General features: G+C 46.9%; 1 protein-coding gene across 3 annotated transcripts in view; it reads right to left on the reverse strand.

Moving 5' to 3' along the window:
* The window catches only part of LOC142564812 (monocarboxylate transporter 12-like), a 44,039-nt gene extending 24,529 nt beyond the window's left edge, over window positions 1–19,510 (reverse strand). For 2 of the 3 annotated variants that reach the window (XM_075675977.1, XM_075675976.1), the window contains exons 1-3: window positions 19,209–19,510; window positions 14,228–14,371; window positions 11,563–12,561 (exon numbers count right to left, since the gene is read on the reverse strand). In XM_075675977.1, coding sequence (XP_075532092.1) covers window positions 11,563–12,561; window positions 14,228–14,371; window positions 19,209–19,386 — 1,321 coding nt within the window. In that variant the 5' untranslated portion in view covers window positions 19,387–19,510. The remainder of the gene's footprint in view (window positions 1–11,562; window positions 12,562–14,227; window positions 14,372–19,208) is intronic. The other variant, XM_075675978.1, reaches the window with a different exon arrangement.
* Window positions 19,511–20,942: the final 1,432 nt, after the last annotated feature.

Genomic DNA, 20,942 nt, shown 5'->3' on the forward strand with positions numbered 1-20,942 from the left:
ACCAACAAAGCATTATCCCAAGCCTGTGGCAAAGCGTCACTTAGTTCACAACGACGCGCTTCCCTTGAATCTGTTCTGTCCATAGTGTTATAATTAAAAACAATAATATTTTTTTGACATAACTAGCTACTTCTATGTTCTCAGGATACTTTGCGAAATATTGACGTTTATGTTACCGATAACGTAAACATGCCGCCTGGAATCACAGTGGGACGACACGGCAGATATGCCCCGACATCTCGTTCCTTTACTGATTTTTAAACTTTGTTATAACAATCAGTTACTGAAGTGTGAAAAGCTGAAGTTTCACGCTAATACATTATTTTGAATGTTGTATCGAAGTAGGGCCTGGAGTGCCATGGAATCTGCCTTTTCCGTGAATGCAAAGAGCGCCTACGCGAAGCACTCGGTGCGGTCGAACGGAGCACATGAAAAAATAAAGTTGAAAGAAAACACACGTGGTTGGCAAAGCGCATAACTCGATGTTTTCGCAGCACTCGGTGGCACCACCCCTATTTTATCTCACGCATCACATAGAATTGCATGCACACCCTTGAAATTCTTTATTATTATCGCGACATAGCCTCCTATGTGTTTTCTTATCGCGTGAACCTCGGCTGTGCGGCGTGTCAGCGGCCTTGCAGCAACGTGGGGTCACTCGATCCTGAAGCGAACAGCGCAGCAGAATACATTTTCACCGATCCCACCTCCCCTGGTCGCTACAAGCCCACTCACACGCCATGCACTTGATTGCGTAGAGCAAACGAAATATCTTCGATTACAGTGCAGTTCGGATGGTTTCACGTCCCATTGTTTTGCACTCATTAATTAACTCAATCGGTGCTCCAACACTATACAAGAAATCGTGGCGTAGAAGATTCCGTTTTAGCTGGCGGCAGAGAGCTGCCTTACATCACCTAAAGCGGATTGTTAAGTTAAACCAGGACAAAAGTCAATGTTCAATACCACAAATCTAATGATGTATAAACAATTCTCGCAACGGAAGGATAGTGATAGGAATGAAAACTAGACAAGAGGTGCGCGGCACACACGCACAGGCGCGGTACTCATTTTCGTGCTTTTGTTCACCGCGTGGAAATGGACGAACAAGGGCGATTCAACACCCTCACTCACCTCTGATGTCGCTAAGTCGGAGGCGATCACGGCGATCTGGGAGACAACAAGCCCATCAAAAGCTAGAAACACGCACGACTATTCCAAAGTAGTCCCAGCGAAGCACACGCAAAACGCAGAAAACGCAAGAAGCTGTCAAGCAAGCGGCGTGCACGAGTTTCCGGAATGCGCAGAAGCGTCAACAGCGTAAACGCGAAATCATCGAAGTACATGCATACAAATACACGCTTACATCAACATAAATTGAAACATTAAATAACAAATTTTGTAATATAATGTAATTGCTGAGCAATTGCTGCGATTAGCAGGTGTATGAAAGCTTTTTGCTTCGCTTCTTTGATGAACTACTTTCTTTAGCGCAGTAACGCAGTGCACCAGCAGGAGCTAATCGAGTCCGCGGGAAATGGCGCAAAATTCAAACATCGCAAACTTCGCCCTATATGTGCGCGCAGAGTTTTCATCGTTTGGATCTAAAAAAAGTAATGCGTGCAGTAACCATGCGAACTTAACTATTGGCCAGAAAAGTAGAGAAATGTCGCTGTTTGTGCGTGCCAGTTCGACATCATGGCAAACCGCAGGAGGTCTGTCGTCCCATTCTTTAAACATTTGTGCATGTGCTTCTGCGCTATATGATTTGTCACCAAAAAGGTATAGCAGTGCAGATTGTGCTTGGTGCCCAAGCCAATTCCCAGCACATTGGCCAGCTCCCCGTCTAGATCACGGAAAAGACTTTGGCCACCATGTAAAGTATGAGCACCATGGTCGTAGATATCGGCCAAACTTTTCGTTTCGTTCTATTGGGCTCTAAGGGGTAACATCCAAGCGAAACCCACCCTTTAAAAAACTACATATATGTTCCCTACATTCTCCGCCGCACCCATCGTAGTTGCGTTGTTGCTGAGGCGTTGCTCTATTAACGCGTGTGCCTGGGATCTGACGCCGGCCGCGGTGGCTGCATTTCTATGAGGGTGAAATGCAATATTGTCCGTGTGCCTTGCGTTCGGTACAGGTTAATGAACCCCGGGTGGTCACACTAAATCCGGAGTCCCTTACTATGAAGTGGCTCATATTAAAAGCGTCGTTTTGGCATGTAAAACTCCCGACTTGAATTTTGTTAACTTTTTCCGCCATCTTGCCCATATTCAACATGGCCGCAATGCTGCTTCCTAACACACAGCCAGGGCACTGTTCACTTACAATGGACGCCGATGGGAATACAGCATGCTTCCAATCATCGGTTGTTGGTCACTGCTTGAAGGAACGTTGTCCTTCTGAAATTACTGTATATATATATATATATATATATATATATATATATATATATATATATATATATATATATATATATATACAAAGCAGCCAGCAAACACTGACACCAAGAACAACATAGGGAAAAATTATTTGTGCCTAATAAATGACGTAAAGAAACGATGAATTAACGGATTTTAAAGGGGGATGAAAAAACAACTTGCCGCAGGTGGGGAATGAACCTACAACCTTCGCATTACGCGTGCGATGCTCTACCAATTGAGCTGGCGCGGCGCCGTTTCCTCATGCACTTTCTTGGATATTTGTGTCCTAGTGTGTATATATATATATAGGGTGTTTATGCTAACTTAAGGCTAAGGTAAACACTATGCCGATGCACTCTAAGCCTACACGACCAAATGCATGTTGCTCAATTTTGTATGTAGTCGGTCGCGCGATATTTGTATTTTGCATAATTAGATAAGTAGTTAATATTTATTAACCAACTTCTGAAGCAACGAAGCTAGGAAGAATTCCAATTAGAATGTTGCAGAGCGGCTTGCAAAACGTACGAATAAACAGCTTCTGTGTTTCTATCTGTTAAGTGTCGCGAGATCGAATCCCGGCCACGGCGGCCGCATTTCGATGGGGGCGAAATGCGAAAACACCCGTGTTCTTAGATTTAGGTGCACGTTAAAGAACCCCAGGTGGTCAAAATTTCCAGAGTCCTCCACTACGGCGTGCCTCATAATCAGAAAGTGGTTTTGGCACGTAAAACCCCAAATATTATATTATATCTGCTAAGTATTAGTATTTTTCAGCTTACTGCGGATGGCCCGCGAAATATAGAAAAAAAACGCCACGTGACATGCCCGCTTGCGAGTCGTAACTGCACTGCTCCCATGCCTTCCGCGCACAAACGAACATAGCAATTAGCAGGTGTGAACACCCGTCTGCTTATCGCTATCAGAGCTGTGAATAGCACAGCTCTGATATCGCTTGCGTGAATAGCACAGTCAACGCCTTCGTCACTGCGCTGTCACCTTCTAAGCGGCAGCACACCTAGCTAGGAGCTATGCTCGTTTGTACGCGGATAGTTAAGGAGCGCTGCAATCACGGCGTGCTAGCGGGTGTGTTACGTGGTATTTTTTTTCGTGGGCATCCGTGGTAAGCTGCAAAACACTAATGCGTAAAGGATAGAAAGTAAGGAATTGTCTAACCACACATTCTACAAAGTGCTCTACAACTGTCTAATTGGAATTTTCTTCCTAATTTTCTTGCTTCAGAAGTTTGTTAATTAATTTTTGCTAATTGTCTAATCAGGAAATATACGAAGATAGCGTGACACACTACATACGAAAGTGAGCAACATGCATTTGGTCGCCTCGTTTGGAGTGTACCAGCATATGTTTAAACTCTGACCAAACTTAGCTAAAACAGCCTTAATAAGAAATAATATGCGTGAAAGAGAGAAAATTGTTTTACAAGAAGTGCATCAACTTTTCACTTAAAACCTTGCAGCAACCATACATGCCTTTATCCTGAAATGATATGCATATATATGTTCGTGTGTGAGTACGCGCGCGCAGGGTCTTTCACGTAACTTCACATGTTAATGAGAACATTGTAGAGCGACATGAAAAACTCCCGATACAGCTTTCTGTTGCGCAATGTGTGCCACATAAAAGTATTTTTGTTAGCATGAAACAAGCCCGCGAATACACGCAAAGTTTCTGAAGTGCTAGTCGCGCGGTAATTTTGCGCGCATTTGGGGGCTACTTTCACGCTCGGAAAAATACTGTCATATAGCACGTGTTGAGCAACATAAAGCTGTGTCGGTAGTTTTTCATGTAGCTCAACAATTTTCTCATTGACACTTTTCATTTCACTATAATATTTCACAAGTCAGTCAGTCAGTCAAGAACTTCAGTGAGGTCCTGAGGAGTTTTAAGCCGTTAGAGATCCCATGCGGGGAGCTCCTCGGGCCGAAACCGTAGGCGACGCCCAAGTCGGGACGGGAACGTGGTGACGCTCCGCCAGTTCTTGGGCCCTCTGGACGGCCTTGAGCTGCAGTTGGAGGTCCGGGCTTTTGAGGGCTTCTTCCCATTCGGGCTCACTAGAGAGAGGACCCTTTGGTAACGCGGTACATTGCCATAGCATGTGCGAGAGTGAGCAATAGAGTTCTTGGCAGTCTGGGCAATTTGCCGGGATGTCTGAGTTATAGTGACTCAGTAGGCCTCGTGACGGATACGAGTCCGTTTGTAGCATTCGAAACGCGGCCGCCTGCGCGCGTTCGAGTTTGGAGTGTGGGAGCGGAAATTTCATTCTGCCTTTTCGATAGTATGAGGTGATTTCGTGATAAGTGAGTAGCGGGTCATTAAATTGAATATCCAGCCCCTCGGAGGCCGTAGGACCGTCGCGGCGGGCAAGTTCTCGCGCACGGTCGTGGGCCGTTTCATTGAGGTTAGCTTTTTGCGGGTGAATGTCTTTCCCCATATGAGCGGGGAACCAGGAGAGGCGTCGTTTGCTCTCCTTTGAGCTCGCTAGTAGGATGTGCGCCACTTCTTTACATACGTTGCCGCTTTCGTAGGCCCGAATTGCGGCACGCGAGTCCGTGAGGACATGAGTAAATGTGGGGTCTGCCATGGCGATGGCTACGGCTATCTGTTCTGCTTTAGCACTGGTGGTCGTTTTAACCGATGCGGATGATCGTAAGATTCCGTTACCGTCCACGACTGCTATCGCGAAAGTGGATGTGTTGCCGTACTGGGCCGCATCCACAAATGCGGTGGTTTCACGATCCGCGTCGGTGCGATCGAGAATCGCGCGGGCGCGGGCCCGGCGCCTGCCCACGTTGTCTTGTGGGTGGACGTTTCTAGGAAATGGTGAGACCTTGTAGTTGTCTCTAATTTCGCTCGGTAGGGTAATCACATGCTCGAAATAGGGAGATGGGGAGATATTAGCTTCGTTTAGGATTAGTCTACCGGCTTTGGACGAGGATAGGCGTAGTATTTGCGCCATAGTCTGAGCCTCGATTACTTCGTCGATGTTGTTGTGCATTCCTAGCTGGTCAACCTTTGATGTACTTGCTCTTTGTGGAATGCCCAAGATCTGTTTGATGCTCTTGCGAATGAGTGTGTTTAGTTTCGTCTTTTCTATTTTCGTCCAGTTGTGGGCAGAGGCGACGTAATTAATGTGGCTCATAAGGAATGCGTGGTATACGCGCAGAAGGTTATCTTCGCAGAGACCCTTTCTGCGCCCCGAGACTCTGTGGATGAGTCTGATCATGTTTTCAGTTTTGGCGGTTAAATGTTTGATAGTGTGTCCGTGGCATCCGGTGGCTTCGATTAGGAGCCCAAGAATGCGTATGTGATCGACTCGCGGAATCTGTTGTCCGTCTCTTGTGTGTAGTGCTATCGGAAGTTCGTCTAGAGGTGTTAGGTAGCGGACTCCTTGGCAAGACTTGCGAAATAGTAAGAGTTCCGATTTCTTGGAGGATAGTTTCATGCCTGTGTCTAGTAGGTAGTCTTCCGTGGCATCTAGGGCAGACCGTAATGCCTGCTCCATGTCTGCCAAGGAGCCTCCCGGGCTCCAAATGGTGATGTCATCTGCGTATAAAGCGCAGTTTACGTTCGGGATGTCTCGTAGTTTGTCTGCGAGTCCCTTCATCACTATATTAAATAGTAATGGAGATATGACTGAGCCTTGAGGTGTTCCTACGGAGCCCAGCGTGTAAGGGTCCGACTTAAGTTCTAAGACTCGCAGTCGGGCTTCTCTGTCTTTCTGGAAGGAGCGTACGTACTCCTGAAATCTCTGGCCGAGGCCGAGGCCTGCAACAGACTCCAGTACGAAGCGATGCGAGACGGTATCGAATGCTCTCGTGAGATCGAGGGCGAGGATGCCTCGAACGTCTCTTGTCTTAACGTCGAAGATCTGTCTCTTTAGGAGTAACATAACATCCTGAGTGGATAGGTGTGGTCGAAACCCTATCATGTTGTATGGGAGGAGTTCGTGTTCCTCAATGTAGCGTGACACTCGGTTGTGAATGACGTGCTCCGCTACTTTGCCCACGCATGAAGTAAGAGAGATGGGTCGTAAGTTGTCCAGGTTAAGGGGTTTGCCGGGTTTGGGAATGAGGATCACCGTGGCAGTGCGCCATTGCGTTGGTACCTCTCCTGTTTCCCACACGTGGTTGATGTCTTTCGTGAGCAATGTAATGGATTGGTCGTCTAAGTTACGTAACATTCGGTTGGTTACCCCGTCGGGTCCTGAGGCCGACCTGCTGTTTAGGTTGTGTAGCGCCTCTCGGACTTCTGCTTCCGTGAAGGCAGCGTCTAGCTCGGGAGTGGATTCGCACTTTATGCTCGGGTAATCGTTGGGGTGAGCGTCGCCTAATGGAAGGTATCGTTTGGCAATTTCTTCCACGAAAGACTCCTCCGTGCCCCCTTTCTCTTTATATGAATGTAGAAGTCGGTCTAGCGCGTGGCTTTGATTATCCTTCGTTTGGCAGTCGTCTAACATGCGTTTCAGGAGGTTCCACTTACCTCCGGTCCGCATGCGGCCGTCGACCGCCGAACAGAGTTCGTGCCATTGGAGTCGTGTGAGTTCCGTACAGTATTGGTCGATGTCTTGGTTGAGGATCGCGATGCGTTTGCGCAGTCGTCTGTTTAGACGTTGCTTTTTCCATCGCGTAAGTATCGAGGCCTTGGCCTCGAGTAAGTGTGCGAGGTGAGGGTCAACCCTTGGGACATCCAGTTCCGTTTGTATGGTTTTCGTGGCTCTAGTTACGTCGCCCTTTATCGCAGAGAGGAGTTCCGCGAAGGAGTCGTACGTGTTCGTGTCTTCCTTCCGTAACTTACGGAAGGTATCCCAGTCTGTGAGGGTGAAAGATCGGGGTGGGGCGGTCGTGTTTGGTATTTCTGTGCGTATGACGAAGTGATCGCTGCCCAGGTTCTCTTGCGTATTTGTCCATGTGTAGTTTTCGACATTGCGGAGTAACGTGAGGTCCGGCGTAGTATCGCGTCGCGTCGACGTACCCAATCTGGTGGGAAACCTGTGGTCCGTCACCAGGGTGAGGGACAGGTCGTCTATTGCGCGCGAGAGGTTGTTGCCGCTCGGCTTGATTGTGGGGTAGCCCCACGACGGGTGGGGAGCGTTGAAGTCACCTGCGATGATGAGCGGTGAGTTTCGTGCCAATGACGTGACTTTAGTAAGGATCGCGTGGAAGGATTGTGTGTAGTGCGTGGGGGAGCTGTAGACGTTTAGTACGAAAATGCTTTGTTTTAAGAGTCGGTTAGGTACAAGCTCGATTAGGATCGCCTCGATGCGACTGTTTTTCGGTAGGACGTCATGAACGATGTGCGCGAATTTTCTATTAACGAGCGTGGCGATGCCTCTCCTGGCGTCCCCTCCTCTTTGGGAGACGGGGCTGTACCCTGCGAGCGTGAGGGTTTCGCATAGAGTTTCTTGTAATAGTATTACGTGCGGCTTTTTGGGTTGAATTTTGAGGTACTGTTGCAGCGAGGATTTGCGTTTCGCGTAGCTAGCGCAATTCCACTGCCAAATTTCTAAGGTATCCCGTGTCGTGTTAGCCATGATGGTTTTGCGGGGGATTTATTGGTGGTGAAGGGTGCGTCGTCGTGTCCATCTGTTGTGGCTGACTAGCTTTGTTTTTAATTTTAATGGCGACTTTGTTTTCGATCACCTCTACACGGTTTGCTAGGGTACGAATACTTTCTAGGTTCTATCGCGTGAGGCGCAGAATTTCGCCTAGGGTGTCTTGCGGTGCGTAACTCTCTTCTTCCGTCTCTGGGAGCGGAGGGGGTTTGCGTTTGGCTGTGCTTACTTTTACGTTTGTCTCTTGGAGGGGTGCTTGTTTAGGAGCTTTAAGGCTTTGAATCTGCTGTTTCGCGTCATTAAGCTGCTCAGTAAGCACTTGTATGGTGGCTCGGAGACCAGCTAGTTCCTGCCGTAGGGCTGTTACTATCTCGCTCTCATGCTCGGGCAATGAAGACCGCGTTACCTGTCTGGTAGATAAGGCGTCCCGTTGCTGCTGCTGGTGCTGTTTCCCTCGTACTCGGTCGGCCCACGTCAGTTCTGTGTGCCCGGATGTAGGGCGCCCCCTGGAGCGGGAGCGGCTGCTGCGTCGTCCCCTGGAGCGGGAGCGGCCGCTGCGGAGGGCGCTGCGGCGCTCGGGTGCCGGCGTGACCGAGCGACTTCTTGTGGTCGCTACGGAAATTCCCGAGGTGGCGCTCGACTCGCTGTGACCGGCGCCGCTCGGTCCTCGGGAGCGGCTGCGGCCGCGTTGGTTGCGTCTGCGGCGGCGTCTCTGTCGCACGATGTAAGGGACTTGAAACTTGCGTTTACAGTCCTTGTCGGCGGTTGGGTGTGGTCCGCCGCATAGGGTGCAGTGAGGAGTACACTGGTGATCTTCTGGTGGCGTTTTGAGGCCACACTTCCGGCACCACGTGGTGTTGGGGTTAGGGCATACATCCGCGCGGTGACCGATGTTGCCACAGTTGTAGCAAACTTCCGTGTGTCTGCGAAAGAGCGTGCATCGAACAATGCTTGCTCCGCAGTAGATGTAGCTGGGTACTTGCATTCCTTGGAAAAGGATTGTCACGGCTGTGGTGTTCTTTATTCTCTTCACCTCCAATGCATTGGGGTTGCGATTTGTGACGATCAGTTCTCGAAGTTGGGAGTCGGTGAGCTCGAGGTCAATGCCTCGGACTACGCCTTTGCAGGTATTATCGGGTGGGGCCGGGTATACTGCGACCCGATACGTGGTATCTTTCATGCGAATCTGTTGCACCGTGGCGTATGCTCTTGCATTACGTTCGCTGGGGTGCAGATGATGAAGATATTCTGAGTTACGTTGGGGCAGATGGAGTCTTCCGTGAGGTCTTGAGGAGCCAGGGCTGCCGCCATTGCGAGGGCTTGCTCAACCTGCACTGGTGTGGATTTGGCCACGTTGAGACCGTCTCGGGGTCTCACGATGATACGGAACGTGTCCCTCGGTAGCTGAGGGAGTCTCGAGGTAGCGACGAGGCGCTGGTATGCGCTGTTCGGTCCGGCGGTGCGATCGCCGTCCCTTCGTCTGCCACGTGTACTTGACGAACTTGGTCCTTGAGGTTGACTGGCCTTGCCCTTGCGGGGTTTGCGGTTATATGCCGCGATCCAGCCCGGGTCATTCGCTTCTTCCGGCGATATCGTCTCACCGGTGACGACTTCCATGGCGGTAATGAATGACTTGCGGTGTGAGGCCTAGGCTTGCCCGCCTTTGCACGCCGAGGTTGAAAATTCGAACGCAGAAAATGTTGTGAAAGAGTCCACCCACCGAAACAAATCTGGTATCCACGGAATCCGTGTAACTTGCTGCTTTCGCTGGTACGCAATACACGTCGATTTGGGGTGAATAACCTCGTGAAATCATTGAAGATATCGGGAGCCGATGTTGTCGCGTCCGCACTAGTCGGCGCCCCACTACTTCCCTCTTTCACAAGTCGAATAATTATTTAACAATAATCCAATAAGGTGGATTGAAAAAAAAATTAATTTGAGTATCGCCAAGGGATGGAAAGAAATTACCTTGGTTCTACCCAGCTACCCATATTTACCCATATTTTTAAACTCTGCTAACGTTAGCTGGGATACCCGCCATAAGAAAACGTGCGTGAATGAGAGAAAGTTTTTACGTGCACCAATTTTCAAATTAAACCGCGCGATAGCCATATATGCCTCTATCACGAAGCAATATATATATATATATATATATATATATCCAGGGCGTTTCACGTAACTTGAACCACAGAACTTATTGGACAGGGGGCACATCCCCTCCCCCACTCTTCGAAGTGGGAGAGGGCCAAGTGCCGTAATTTGAACAGTAGGCCTATCTACATAGTGGGCAGGGGCACTGTCCCCTGCCCACTCGGTAGATACGTCTATGGTTCAAGTAATGGGAAACAACACGCTGTATATATGCAATGGTGATGAAGTGATCAATAAAAGAATATATATGTGCATATGACGCACGCATACTCATGTACGGGCGTTTTTCACGTATACTTCGAAACTCAACATTTCTCTATAAGACCCACTGTTATTTAATATAAGTTAACTGCCTTTAGTCAACCACTCTTTTGTTGTGAACACTCAAGAATGGCTGAATAATATTCAATATAATTCGACACTATTCCAACGGGTTTTAGTTATTGACATTATTTTTGGGAACTACTCAACAATGACTCAATAATGCTCAATTCTATCTAACTATATGGCAAGAGTATTTAGTGAACGACTTTTTTGTTGGGAACTGCCCAGTATCTTTGAACAATTGTTCTGTGGTTTCAATAATTGTTGAGGTACTGTTGAAAGGGAATTGAGTGAGCAATTCATCAAGAATATGCCAACAACATTTGAATAGTCATGTTTATAAAGGGTTGTCCAAAGAATGCTGATAGGTTCCCTGACGGAATCGACTGTATTCGATTAACTCTGTAGGCTGGGCGACGTTACTGGGAGTTTCTGGGCAAATGTACCATGATCATGCACTGGCTTATTGGCGCGTTTTGATATTCTCGCTTAAAACGACCTTCGAATAAAGCGGGTAGCGCGAGCGGTTTTCCAGGTAATGTGATCATTTTATATTTTCTACTCATAGACTTTCTGAGAAATTTCGCAATATGCAGCTTTTGCTGTCACAAAAAAATGCATTATTCCGGTGTAAATTTGCAGGAATGCAAACTGTGCCAGAAAGGCGGCACTTTGGTCGAGTTGCGCCAATGGAAACTTGCACAGCTGAATTTACTCAGTCATTACTGTGTATTTTTTTCAACAGTCCGGCTGAGTATACATAGCCTGAGTTACAGGCTATGTCGACAGCGCAGGTATGTCGCAACTAATAACGAAAAAAAACAGGAAAATGAAGCGAATCATTGTAATATAGATGCCCCGCGTACGGGAAATGTCGAGCTACAGCACTGCAATTGCTTAGTGTAAATTTTGCAGTGGCACAGTTCTCAGGTCCCAACAGATGGATCATTACACGAACTTACGACTTTTTCTTAACTTAGTCTCAACTTAACGCTGTTGACAAAAGGAAAAAGGATGGAATTCTCATTCCTCTGGGGATTGCAAGGGTGTGCACACCTTCTTGCTAAGTAAGTACCAAGCTCTTACCGATCATGAGTGGCCTCTCGAGCAGTGCAAACGCAGCCCCGAAATTGGCAGCGCCCATGCACAGGCCGAAGGTTACCGGGTCGACGAGCTCTCCGCACAGAACGAAAATGTGCGTCACAGCGGCTCCGTTGCACGACCCGGAGAGCGCCGAGAGGGCCGCCAGAGCTGGGTACGAGTCGAAAAGCGGCATAAGAAGATGTGCGATGCCATTCACTGTTAGGCACAGGACCATCATAGTGCTCTTCCTCAGAAGTCCTTGGTCGGTTATGGGCCCCGACACGAATCTCGACACTAGATCGGGCGCTGTTATAAACGTGACAAGCGAGACGGCGTCCCACTTGGGGATCCCACGCTCCATCGCGAAGTCCACCAGCACCGTGAGAAGCGTCGTGTTCAAGTACCAGGTCTGACCCAACGTATAAGCGACGAGGTAGAACCTCGGATTCTTCAAGAAAGAGAGCCATTTCGCCCGAGTGTTCTGTGGAGGTCGCTGAGCCTGGCCGCCAAGAGGCTTAACGGCGGCAACCACAAATCTCTCACACGTAGATATGTTTTTACATGCACTGCTATTCAGAGGCACGTCGAGACACGCTGTCCCGTTGCAGGAACTGAACGAGTTGCTATCACAGTAGTTGAGCACGTTATCTCCCAGTCCTTGGACATCGCCGTCGGCCTCATAAATGCCTCTGTTAGCGACCTCCGAGAGGCGCGTTGTTGTGGAAATTTGCGTGCTTGGTTCCAAGTCCCGCGGTACGACGTCCCGTCGCCAAGACGGCCTCGTGAAGAGCGCTGCTACCGTAGAGTTGAGCATGATGGCGCCGAACACGAGGAGGCCGCCTTTTGTCCCGTACTCGTCAAAAAGGAATTGCATGACGGGCGGGAAGATAATGCCGCCGACCACAGATCCTCCAATGGTGATGCCCGATGCGAGAGCCTTGTTCTTGGTGACGCTCTGGTTAACCGCAGCATAGCCCAACGTTAGCAGGGACAAACCGCACCCTGCGCAGAGCAAAAGAAAACTGTAAATGTGGTACAGCGCAAAAAAAGAAAGTTATAGCCAGTATGCATTTCTTCTATTCACAATGAAGGACAATGAATTGCGTTCTGGGTTATTTAGCACCTGAACAGTTAGTAGGCCACTACAATTCTTGACTACGATTGGTGCACTAGTTTATCGAGCTGTACCAGTCTTTCTTGAAGGAAAATCTGGTAATAGTGTGTTTATCTGGTTGCTGAAAAGGTGGCCGCGTGGAAATGTGACATGCGAGGAAATGATGGGTTCGCACGTGGATTTGTTTAGCACGAGAAAGAAATTCCACAACATCCGCCTTTTGATAGAACCAAAATGGTGGTGTCATGCAAATCATTCGAAACGATACAGTGTTCAGCAAACGTGTCAATTTTACGCTCTTGTATTGCAAAAAAAATTCTGTTCACCACCACCTTGAAATATTGCCCTTATGTGCAAACTACCCCTTTTTGGCGCTTGCCAAATATAGTTTTTTTATTGTAATGTTGCTTGTAAACAAAGCTCCAATTAGACAACGCCAGAAGTGGATATATTAGTGGGAATCAATTTGTGCTTTATAGGTTTTTAGTTGCGTGCAAGGTCGATGCTTGCTGGTTGGGCAATACGGAAAGATGAGGAACTTATAGGCATAATATTGCAATATCAATTATATGGGCGCCACATGTGATCATTCTTCGTCGTTCTCACCGTGATGTTTCACATAAAGCTAAGTTCGATAAGACCTTATTGCCCACAGCTGCCGTATGCTATGGGTGCTCGGGAAAAAGAGGCTGGGCGTAGAAGGTTGGCGGTTTGACCCACTCTGTCTGTGCGCTCGATTACTTTTGGAGGTCAGGTGATCAAGAGCGCGCCAACGGGGGAGAGAAGGTGCGTGCGCGCTAGGGGGATCACGTGAGTGGTTGTGTCATACTTTAGCCCAGTTCTGGCTGCACGCGACTGTCCGTGTGGCGGAGGACATACGCGGCCCACGAACGTAATTTTGAGGTAATATGCTGTGTCTGCAAAGAATGACATGGCTGGTGGCTTTGCGCGCTATAGTGTTGGAGGTCGTGTGACCTTGACTTTCAGAGACACGGTGAAATGCGAAGCCGCACGATACGTCTGTTTCCCGCAGCCGGCACTCTTCATCACGCCAACGTTGTGACAGCCAGTGTTAATTTCATGGTCATCGAGTGAGATCTCTTTATGCCTGCCTCTGAGCCCGTACCACGCTCGTTCTTTCAATAAGTAAGCGACTATTTAGTTCAATTTGTACGACTGCCAAAACTAAAAACGTTTTTTTTCACCTTTCGGGCGGAACTGTTTCTTTATTATTTTTACGTCTTGTGGTTCGTATCAAGTGAACTTCACGTTTCTTTATCTTCGCCATTTTTAATATAATTGGTTTCAAATCCCCATTATATATCAGCTAGGAGTATTCTGGTATTCTTACGTTTAGACGTCATTATGCTTTGAGAGATTCAACACAGAGCATTCGCGAACTGCTGTTGCCGAAAATTTTTCACGCATCTTGTTTATAGGCAGCTAAGCTGAATGAGCAATTTATGAATTCCATTTTGATGATATTCGTAAAGCCAAGAAAAGTTTGTTTGTGCTTTACTTTATTTGGCGAACCTATTAGTTCTCGCTACTGACCATGCAAGATCCCCAGGCTTACGATGAGGAAGGGCACTCCGTTGGCGAAGTAGCTGGCGCAGACCGGAAGGGAAGCTAGAAAGCAGCCTACAACCAGGAGTGTCGATATCTGAAAGTGCTGGGCTAGGGTTCCAGTGATGGGACCTGCGAAGAAGCATTGGCATTGCTGTTCACAAAGCGAAGAACGTAGCTTTGGACGTTAAGCGTTTATTTAAGATATCTGAAGGATATCTGAAGGATATCTGAAGCGCATAGTTGCTTTTGAAGGTAGTATCGAACAATATGTAACACGTTAACAACATGTAACACGTTAAGAGTCGGAAACAAACATTTGTTTGTGTAAATTCTGCAGTTAGATACCCAAAGTAGCATGTATTATTACGTGCACAAAGCAACCGTCTCCTCCTGAATGTGGTGGTAAAAACCTCTTTATTGTGCTTACGCGCAATTATGACGATGGAACATTGTGTCGAGGGTGACCACGCTCGATTTTATATCGGATTTTCACGCCATCAGGCCGTATTCGAAAACGAACTTACGAATTGGTTTTCGCAGTCAGTGAAAATAATGTAGATCAAATTCTAGCGTTGAGAGGGAGAAACAGAAGAAAGGAAAGTCAAGGAGGTTTTCCAGAGCTACGTCAGATTTACTACCCTGCACTGGGGAAAGCTTACACAGGGACGAAGAGAGAGAGGAAGAAAGAGCATTAGTTGTGCACACACATCTATGTGCCCAGAAAGTCTATAAACGGTCATAGCGACCTCTCGACTTGACCTGCTTCAGTAATGCTCTCTTTGACTTTGGTGCCGGCGACGTGCAATGATATTTCAAGAATATTTGTTTCCGTAAACGACTTATAGTCTAGTTGGTTTATTACTATCCGGGGTGTTCCCGCGCGATGTCGCATCGGTGTACATGAGACAAGATGCGCTGAATAGTTTCTGAGGTTGCGCAAAAGTGGCACATGCGCTGTCATCCATTTAAATGCAGAATAAATACGCCTGTATCTACCACTTCGAGCCAGAAGCGGTAAAAGGATGTCTCACCACTACGGGTGACTTTTTACTTGTAGTTTGAAGCCTCTCTGAAGTGTATGTAAACGACAATACGAGAAGTTAGGATAAGACCAACATACGTTAGGAGTAGTTCTAGCCATAAAATAGCTTTATTGTAGTGTCGTATCTCTTTAGGGGGATGACAACCCTTCGACCTTCGTGGGCGACTCGGGCAGCATCGTCAGAGAGGTTGTTACCAGCAATACTGGTATGTCCCGGCTGCAATGGAAACCTGATTTCACTTCATTAATCAAGAGCTTGATGGTGGTTTTTTGTCACATGTAGCAGTTGTTGATAAATCCTGTAATACCAAGTAAATTGCAAATACTGAAGTGCTGCCTTACAGCAGCAAAATATGACGATTGGTGAAGTTGCTCTTGTAGGAGGCACTTTGCAGCAACACTCAGTGCAAAGTCCTGTTGCTATTGGTGTCTTTGGAGCAGCTTGAACCTGACCGTAGTTAGTGTAGTTGCAAATACAGCGACATTTGTAGACAAGGTGAATGAGACTGACCCATACTGTTGATGTGTAGTAGTTCGCTGTATATCAGTGCTTTTAATGTTATTTTTGGGCAATTGGCTTTCTTACCTCTACCAATTTTATGCACAGCTGAGACTGTTGGAGATGCGATAAGAAAAATGAGTTCCTTGCTGTTTGTGCGCATTCTGAAGAAAGACAATCTTGAAGGGTGACGGTACCTTCCGGAAATGTCGCACGAGAGCTTTGCGAGGGCAAGCAGCTCCAGTGATTATCGGGGACGCTGTGTATAACGAACTGATGCCGTTAGACAATCCACAGTGACATTTCTTTGGATCGAATAACGCTTCAGGATAACGATTGTGGTAGACGGTGAAAAATCGCAAAGCCAGGATGCCATACACGGGCGCAATGACTCGCCCTGCACGTTCTAAAACGAGCGAAAACTTGAGTTGCACGTAATAAACAACACTGGAAGGCTGTAGCCTGAAACCTCCAGAAATATAAAGTAACGCAAACGTCGAGTACAGATGCGCACCGCGTCTTCCCGCACATGAACCTCAGTACAGGGGCAATCGATAAGCCTCTTTTCAGATACACGCAATAAAGTATCCAGGAAAAAAGTTTGGTCGACAATTACGCGTAAGAATCCGCTAATGTTGTCATGAAGAACTGTCTCTCCGTTACTAAAGGCTGTGCATGGTGTCATTGGTTTGCCTATGAAGGCAATGGTCGCGCACGTACTTCAGGATACGCGTTTAGTCAAGTCTTGTGTTCAAGGGTAGGCTGATGTCAGAGTTGCTACCCGTTGCAGTCGCGCGTGCTCCTGAAGTCAAGAAACCGCAGAAGTGAAGAAGCAAATGTGGTGAACACATATTGAAAAGCCGACTGTATGTGGTAAAACTTCACCGAGACCCATGAGGGTCACACTGAGGAAACCGAAGCCTAATACTCCCTTGTGAAGCACGCTGCAGTACGCATAACCTGCTGATCTTTGCTCACCGTGACGGTCAGTTTGTCAGGGTTATGAGACTGGCTTTCACAGTTGTTGGCACTTCCACTGTGTACAACGGTTACTGCTGCCCCGAAGGGAGCGTCTTTGTTGGCTCGTCAAAATGTGCTTCCGGCCCCATCGCTGTATAGGCGGGCGCTGATGGAAGGGGCTGCCTCGTGGGAAGCACCCAAAAAATGCGCATTGCCGTTTTGGTACTCAACAGTAGCCTGTTAATACCACGTTTGCCTAAAGTATTGTTACAGAGCGTGGGAACCACAGCGGCTATATTAAATGTGTGTTGGCATGGTATTTTCTACAAGTGATTTCTTTTCTCAGTAAACAACGGTCCTAGAGCTCTAATCCACAGAAGGAAAAGTAAAGTGCCTCAGTGTGCCGTAAATAACGTTATATAATTGCTTTTATATAGCTATTGAGGGTTTCGTTTCCCAGGGAGATGCTGTGTCGTGACGTCATAACACAGTATGAAGTAGAGTCAGATCAGGGCATTAATTGCAATGTAGTGGCACAATTTTCTCCTTGTTCGGTCGTCCGACATGCTGCGGCATGGGCCCTAACAATGAGTAGCAGCATACGAGGCGGCCCAGTGATCCAGACCGAGCGCCAAAACGTCAGAGTGATCTGTGTGTCGCTCCCACATACTGTGCCGTGACGTCACGAGACAGTATCCTTCTTGAAAAGAAAGTGAAACTGGCAGTAGATAAGCTGTTACATGAAATTTTTAACATCGCTCTGTGACTGGTGACAATTATTTCTTGGGTTTCGAGCTCTCAGATTTGCACATAACGCAAGGGAATGAATATTAGAAAATATCACGTCAGTACTACTTTATTATTATTATTATTATTATTATTATTATTATTATTATTATTATTATTATTATTATTATTATTATTATAGTTGAAATTCACGAAACGAGGACTCTGTGGGCGAAGAGCACGCTGGCTTATTTCTAACGAGGCTTCAAGCTGTCAGTCAGAAAATTCAAACGCAGAGTCAACCCTGAACTGCTGCTCGCGAGTCATGCTCGCGAGCAGGATTAAAGAATTTGACGATTGAAGGCAACAGCCTTTTTCTTCCAACAGCACGGTCGTGGTGACGATATAGTTGCATGCACTGACAGCAACAAACCCACCATATGCGTAGATTCTGGAATAGTGGGTTGTCGAATGACGTAGCGGTCGTATGATGCAGTGTTTTGGCTACACAAGGAAAACCAGCGAGACAAAACTATTTGAACGCCCATAATGATCACAATAAATTGATAAAATCAAGGTTCTTTGTAACTGTAAGCTGAAGCCTTTGTCTCCGCCGACATATAGTCTTGCTAAGAAAAATAAAAAGAAACGGGATAATCATTTCATTCAAAGGTAGGTGTTTATGCTGGTGTTCATATGGCCTCGCTTGACATCGTTGGGTTTGTAGAGTTTTAAGAGGCACTGTCTGACGAAGAAGGGTGGAGAGAGGCAAGAACCCTTAGTCTTTCACTTCGAAGTGCTCGCTCTCTTAGGCTTGCAACATTATGCGTGCAGTGATTTCCTCTTTCAGGCTGCCCTCGATCCTCCCCTGTTACGAGGATACAGGTAAAGTTTGGCGAAAGGGAAATTTCTTGATAGTGTGGTAGACAGAAAGGAAATGAAGGTTTTTCGTAATGATTCGCGAGTATCAGTTATATTTAGAGGCAGGAAAGCAGCGTAATTTAGATACAAGTCGAGATACACCTAGATGGCTTTCTGTTGCCAAGTGCAGACTCCATAAATATAGGAAAACAAGGAATCTAAGCTCGGCCACTGTTTCGGAGAAAAAGGCACGGGACGCAAGGAGTCATGCGTTGCCCATAGAGCACAAGTAACTCGTATGCAAGGCCTTCATGATTGCGTATGATATTAAACAGCGCATGCGCAAAGAAGAGCAGCAGCACTAACTTCGGAGTGCAGCTTTTATTATGCCCACATAAATAATGGTGCTAGAATGTTTGTTCCTTTGCTCTGGCTTCTAAAAGAAAAGAAAGAAAAGTGAGTTTAGTTTTTCTGATTCCAAATACCCTTATCTGTTATCACTCTTATCAGCTGCTCGCAAAAAAAGTTATCATTGAATTCGTTAACAACACTTCCGGCACATTCCGGAAGGAAATGTAGTGAAATATTCATTTTTTACTATTATTTCAGGGAAGGTCTGAGGCGTACAGTTTCGTGGTTTGCGGAGCTCCATAGAGGACTGTCGAGTCATGCAAACAAAATTGCCTAAAAAAACCTTTGTCAACCTTTCACTTAAGCCTAGACCTTAGAAAGTCGATGCTCAGCGAAAATAAAAAGAAAAGTATTAAGCGGTTGGAAACCACTCAGCAACACCGAGCGACTTCTGCGCAACTACAGACAAGCCTAAACACGCTCACTGATTTCAATCTGAGTAGCCAGCTTAAAAATTAGCGACTCACCCGCCGCCAAGTTGAAAACGGTCGCAAGGCACACCGGCCAGGCGGCATCTTCCCGGGACACTCCGAATGTGCTTGCAATACCGACGTAAATGATGGCGCCGGACCGCATCACCGCAAGAGTGAACACATTGATAACGGATGCTGCCGCGACGACCAGCCATCCGTGCGAGACGCGCATCGCGAGCCCAGGTATTAACCGTGCAGCGCGCCGGCCGCTTCTCTTACGCGCGAGTACGCGAAAGGCCGTTCAACTGTGCGAGTCGCCACTTCCGACGACACGAAGGAGCACCTTTCGCCTCGCCCATAGCCTCCCGTGGCGCAGGAGGAAGCTCCTTATCGTCGTCTTAACATCTTTGCCTCCAATCTATGCCGCGGCAGGTCTCGGCTGTCGAAAGATAGCGCTGCTTTTGTACGACTGTTTTGTGCGTGTGCTTGTGAGCGCGCGCGTGTGTGTGTGTGTGTGTGTTTCTGTGCGTTTTTGTGTACCTCCGTTAATCTTGAAGAAAGGCGAGGCCTGTTATATGCGGACATCCGCCGTATACGGTAATATGTGCGTCCTAACTTTGTCGCAACCCATTTGTAGCGTTATTGAAGGTCGAACTTTAGGGAGGTTTTTTGCGATATACCATACAAATCAACTCTGTCATATATATATATATATATATATATATATATATATATATATATATATATATATAGAAGCTGGTTATATATAATGTTGCCGGCACATAATGGAACATTGATATAGAAACGTATTAGAAAAAAATTCAGTTACCAACACGCATTTTTGTCGTTATATATATAACAAAAAAATTTAATCGTAGTATTTCGCGTTCCAAAATTACACGGCAGTATTATGATCAACGCCGTTGTGGAACACCCTCCTGCCCTCGCCCTCCTCCCGAGTAATTTTGACCAATCTAAGTTCAGTAGAGTGCACCCTAAGTATGATGCATGAGTGTTGTGGCTTCCTGCCCCACCACCTGCGGTCACCGCCAATCGAACCCACGATCTTGAGTTGAGCAGCGGGATGACACAGCCGCTTAGTCAGTGCGGTGGGTCGTGAAATCTTTGTACACACACTTAAATGTGGGTCGTGTTGCAAACTAGAAGGACCTGAAAATTTATCATGCGCTGTTTCACTCCTACGTAAATCACTGACGTCTGGCTTGAGAAAGAAAGTCAGAAACAAACCTCAGTAAACTACCTCAAGCTGGAAACATTAGTAGCCAGGCATATTAATGAAATTTACTATAGAGACGCGCACATTGATTTTTCTTAACTCTAAGATGATGTCTCTTCTCAAATTGTTCGAGTCCCAATTACAATATTATCCTAGGTATTTACCGCCTGAAGTGTCCAGTTACTACTCGAAATCTGCGGCCAGATTTGGAAATTACGAAAGAATTGTTTTGACAAGGAAGGCAAGTGAATGCGCAGTACCTCGTAACCGTTGAAATAATGATGAGCAAACTTGCAGTATCTAACGCCATTTGCTGGAATAAATATTCCGCCAGTCAATATATTGTAGGTGCTTTACCGCTAAGAGAATTTAGGAAGCATATTGTAAATGTTTGTAGATTTTGACCTTTGCCTGGTATTTATATGGCCCTTTTGTTTATTGTAAGTGTGCTTACTATTTCTTACTTTTGTAATGAAGTTATGGAATATGTGTCTTAATCGTAGGCTGTCGTTCCAAGTCCAAATGCGGAGCCACACGCACAGTCAAGCTAC

This window comes from Dermacentor variabilis, chromosome 11 (assembly GCF_050947875.1).
Source record: "Dermacentor variabilis isolate Ectoservices chromosome 11, ASM5094787v1, whole genome shotgun sequence".
Classification (NCBI taxonomy): domain Eukaryota; kingdom Metazoa; phylum Arthropoda; class Arachnida; order Ixodida; family Ixodidae; genus Dermacentor; species Dermacentor variabilis.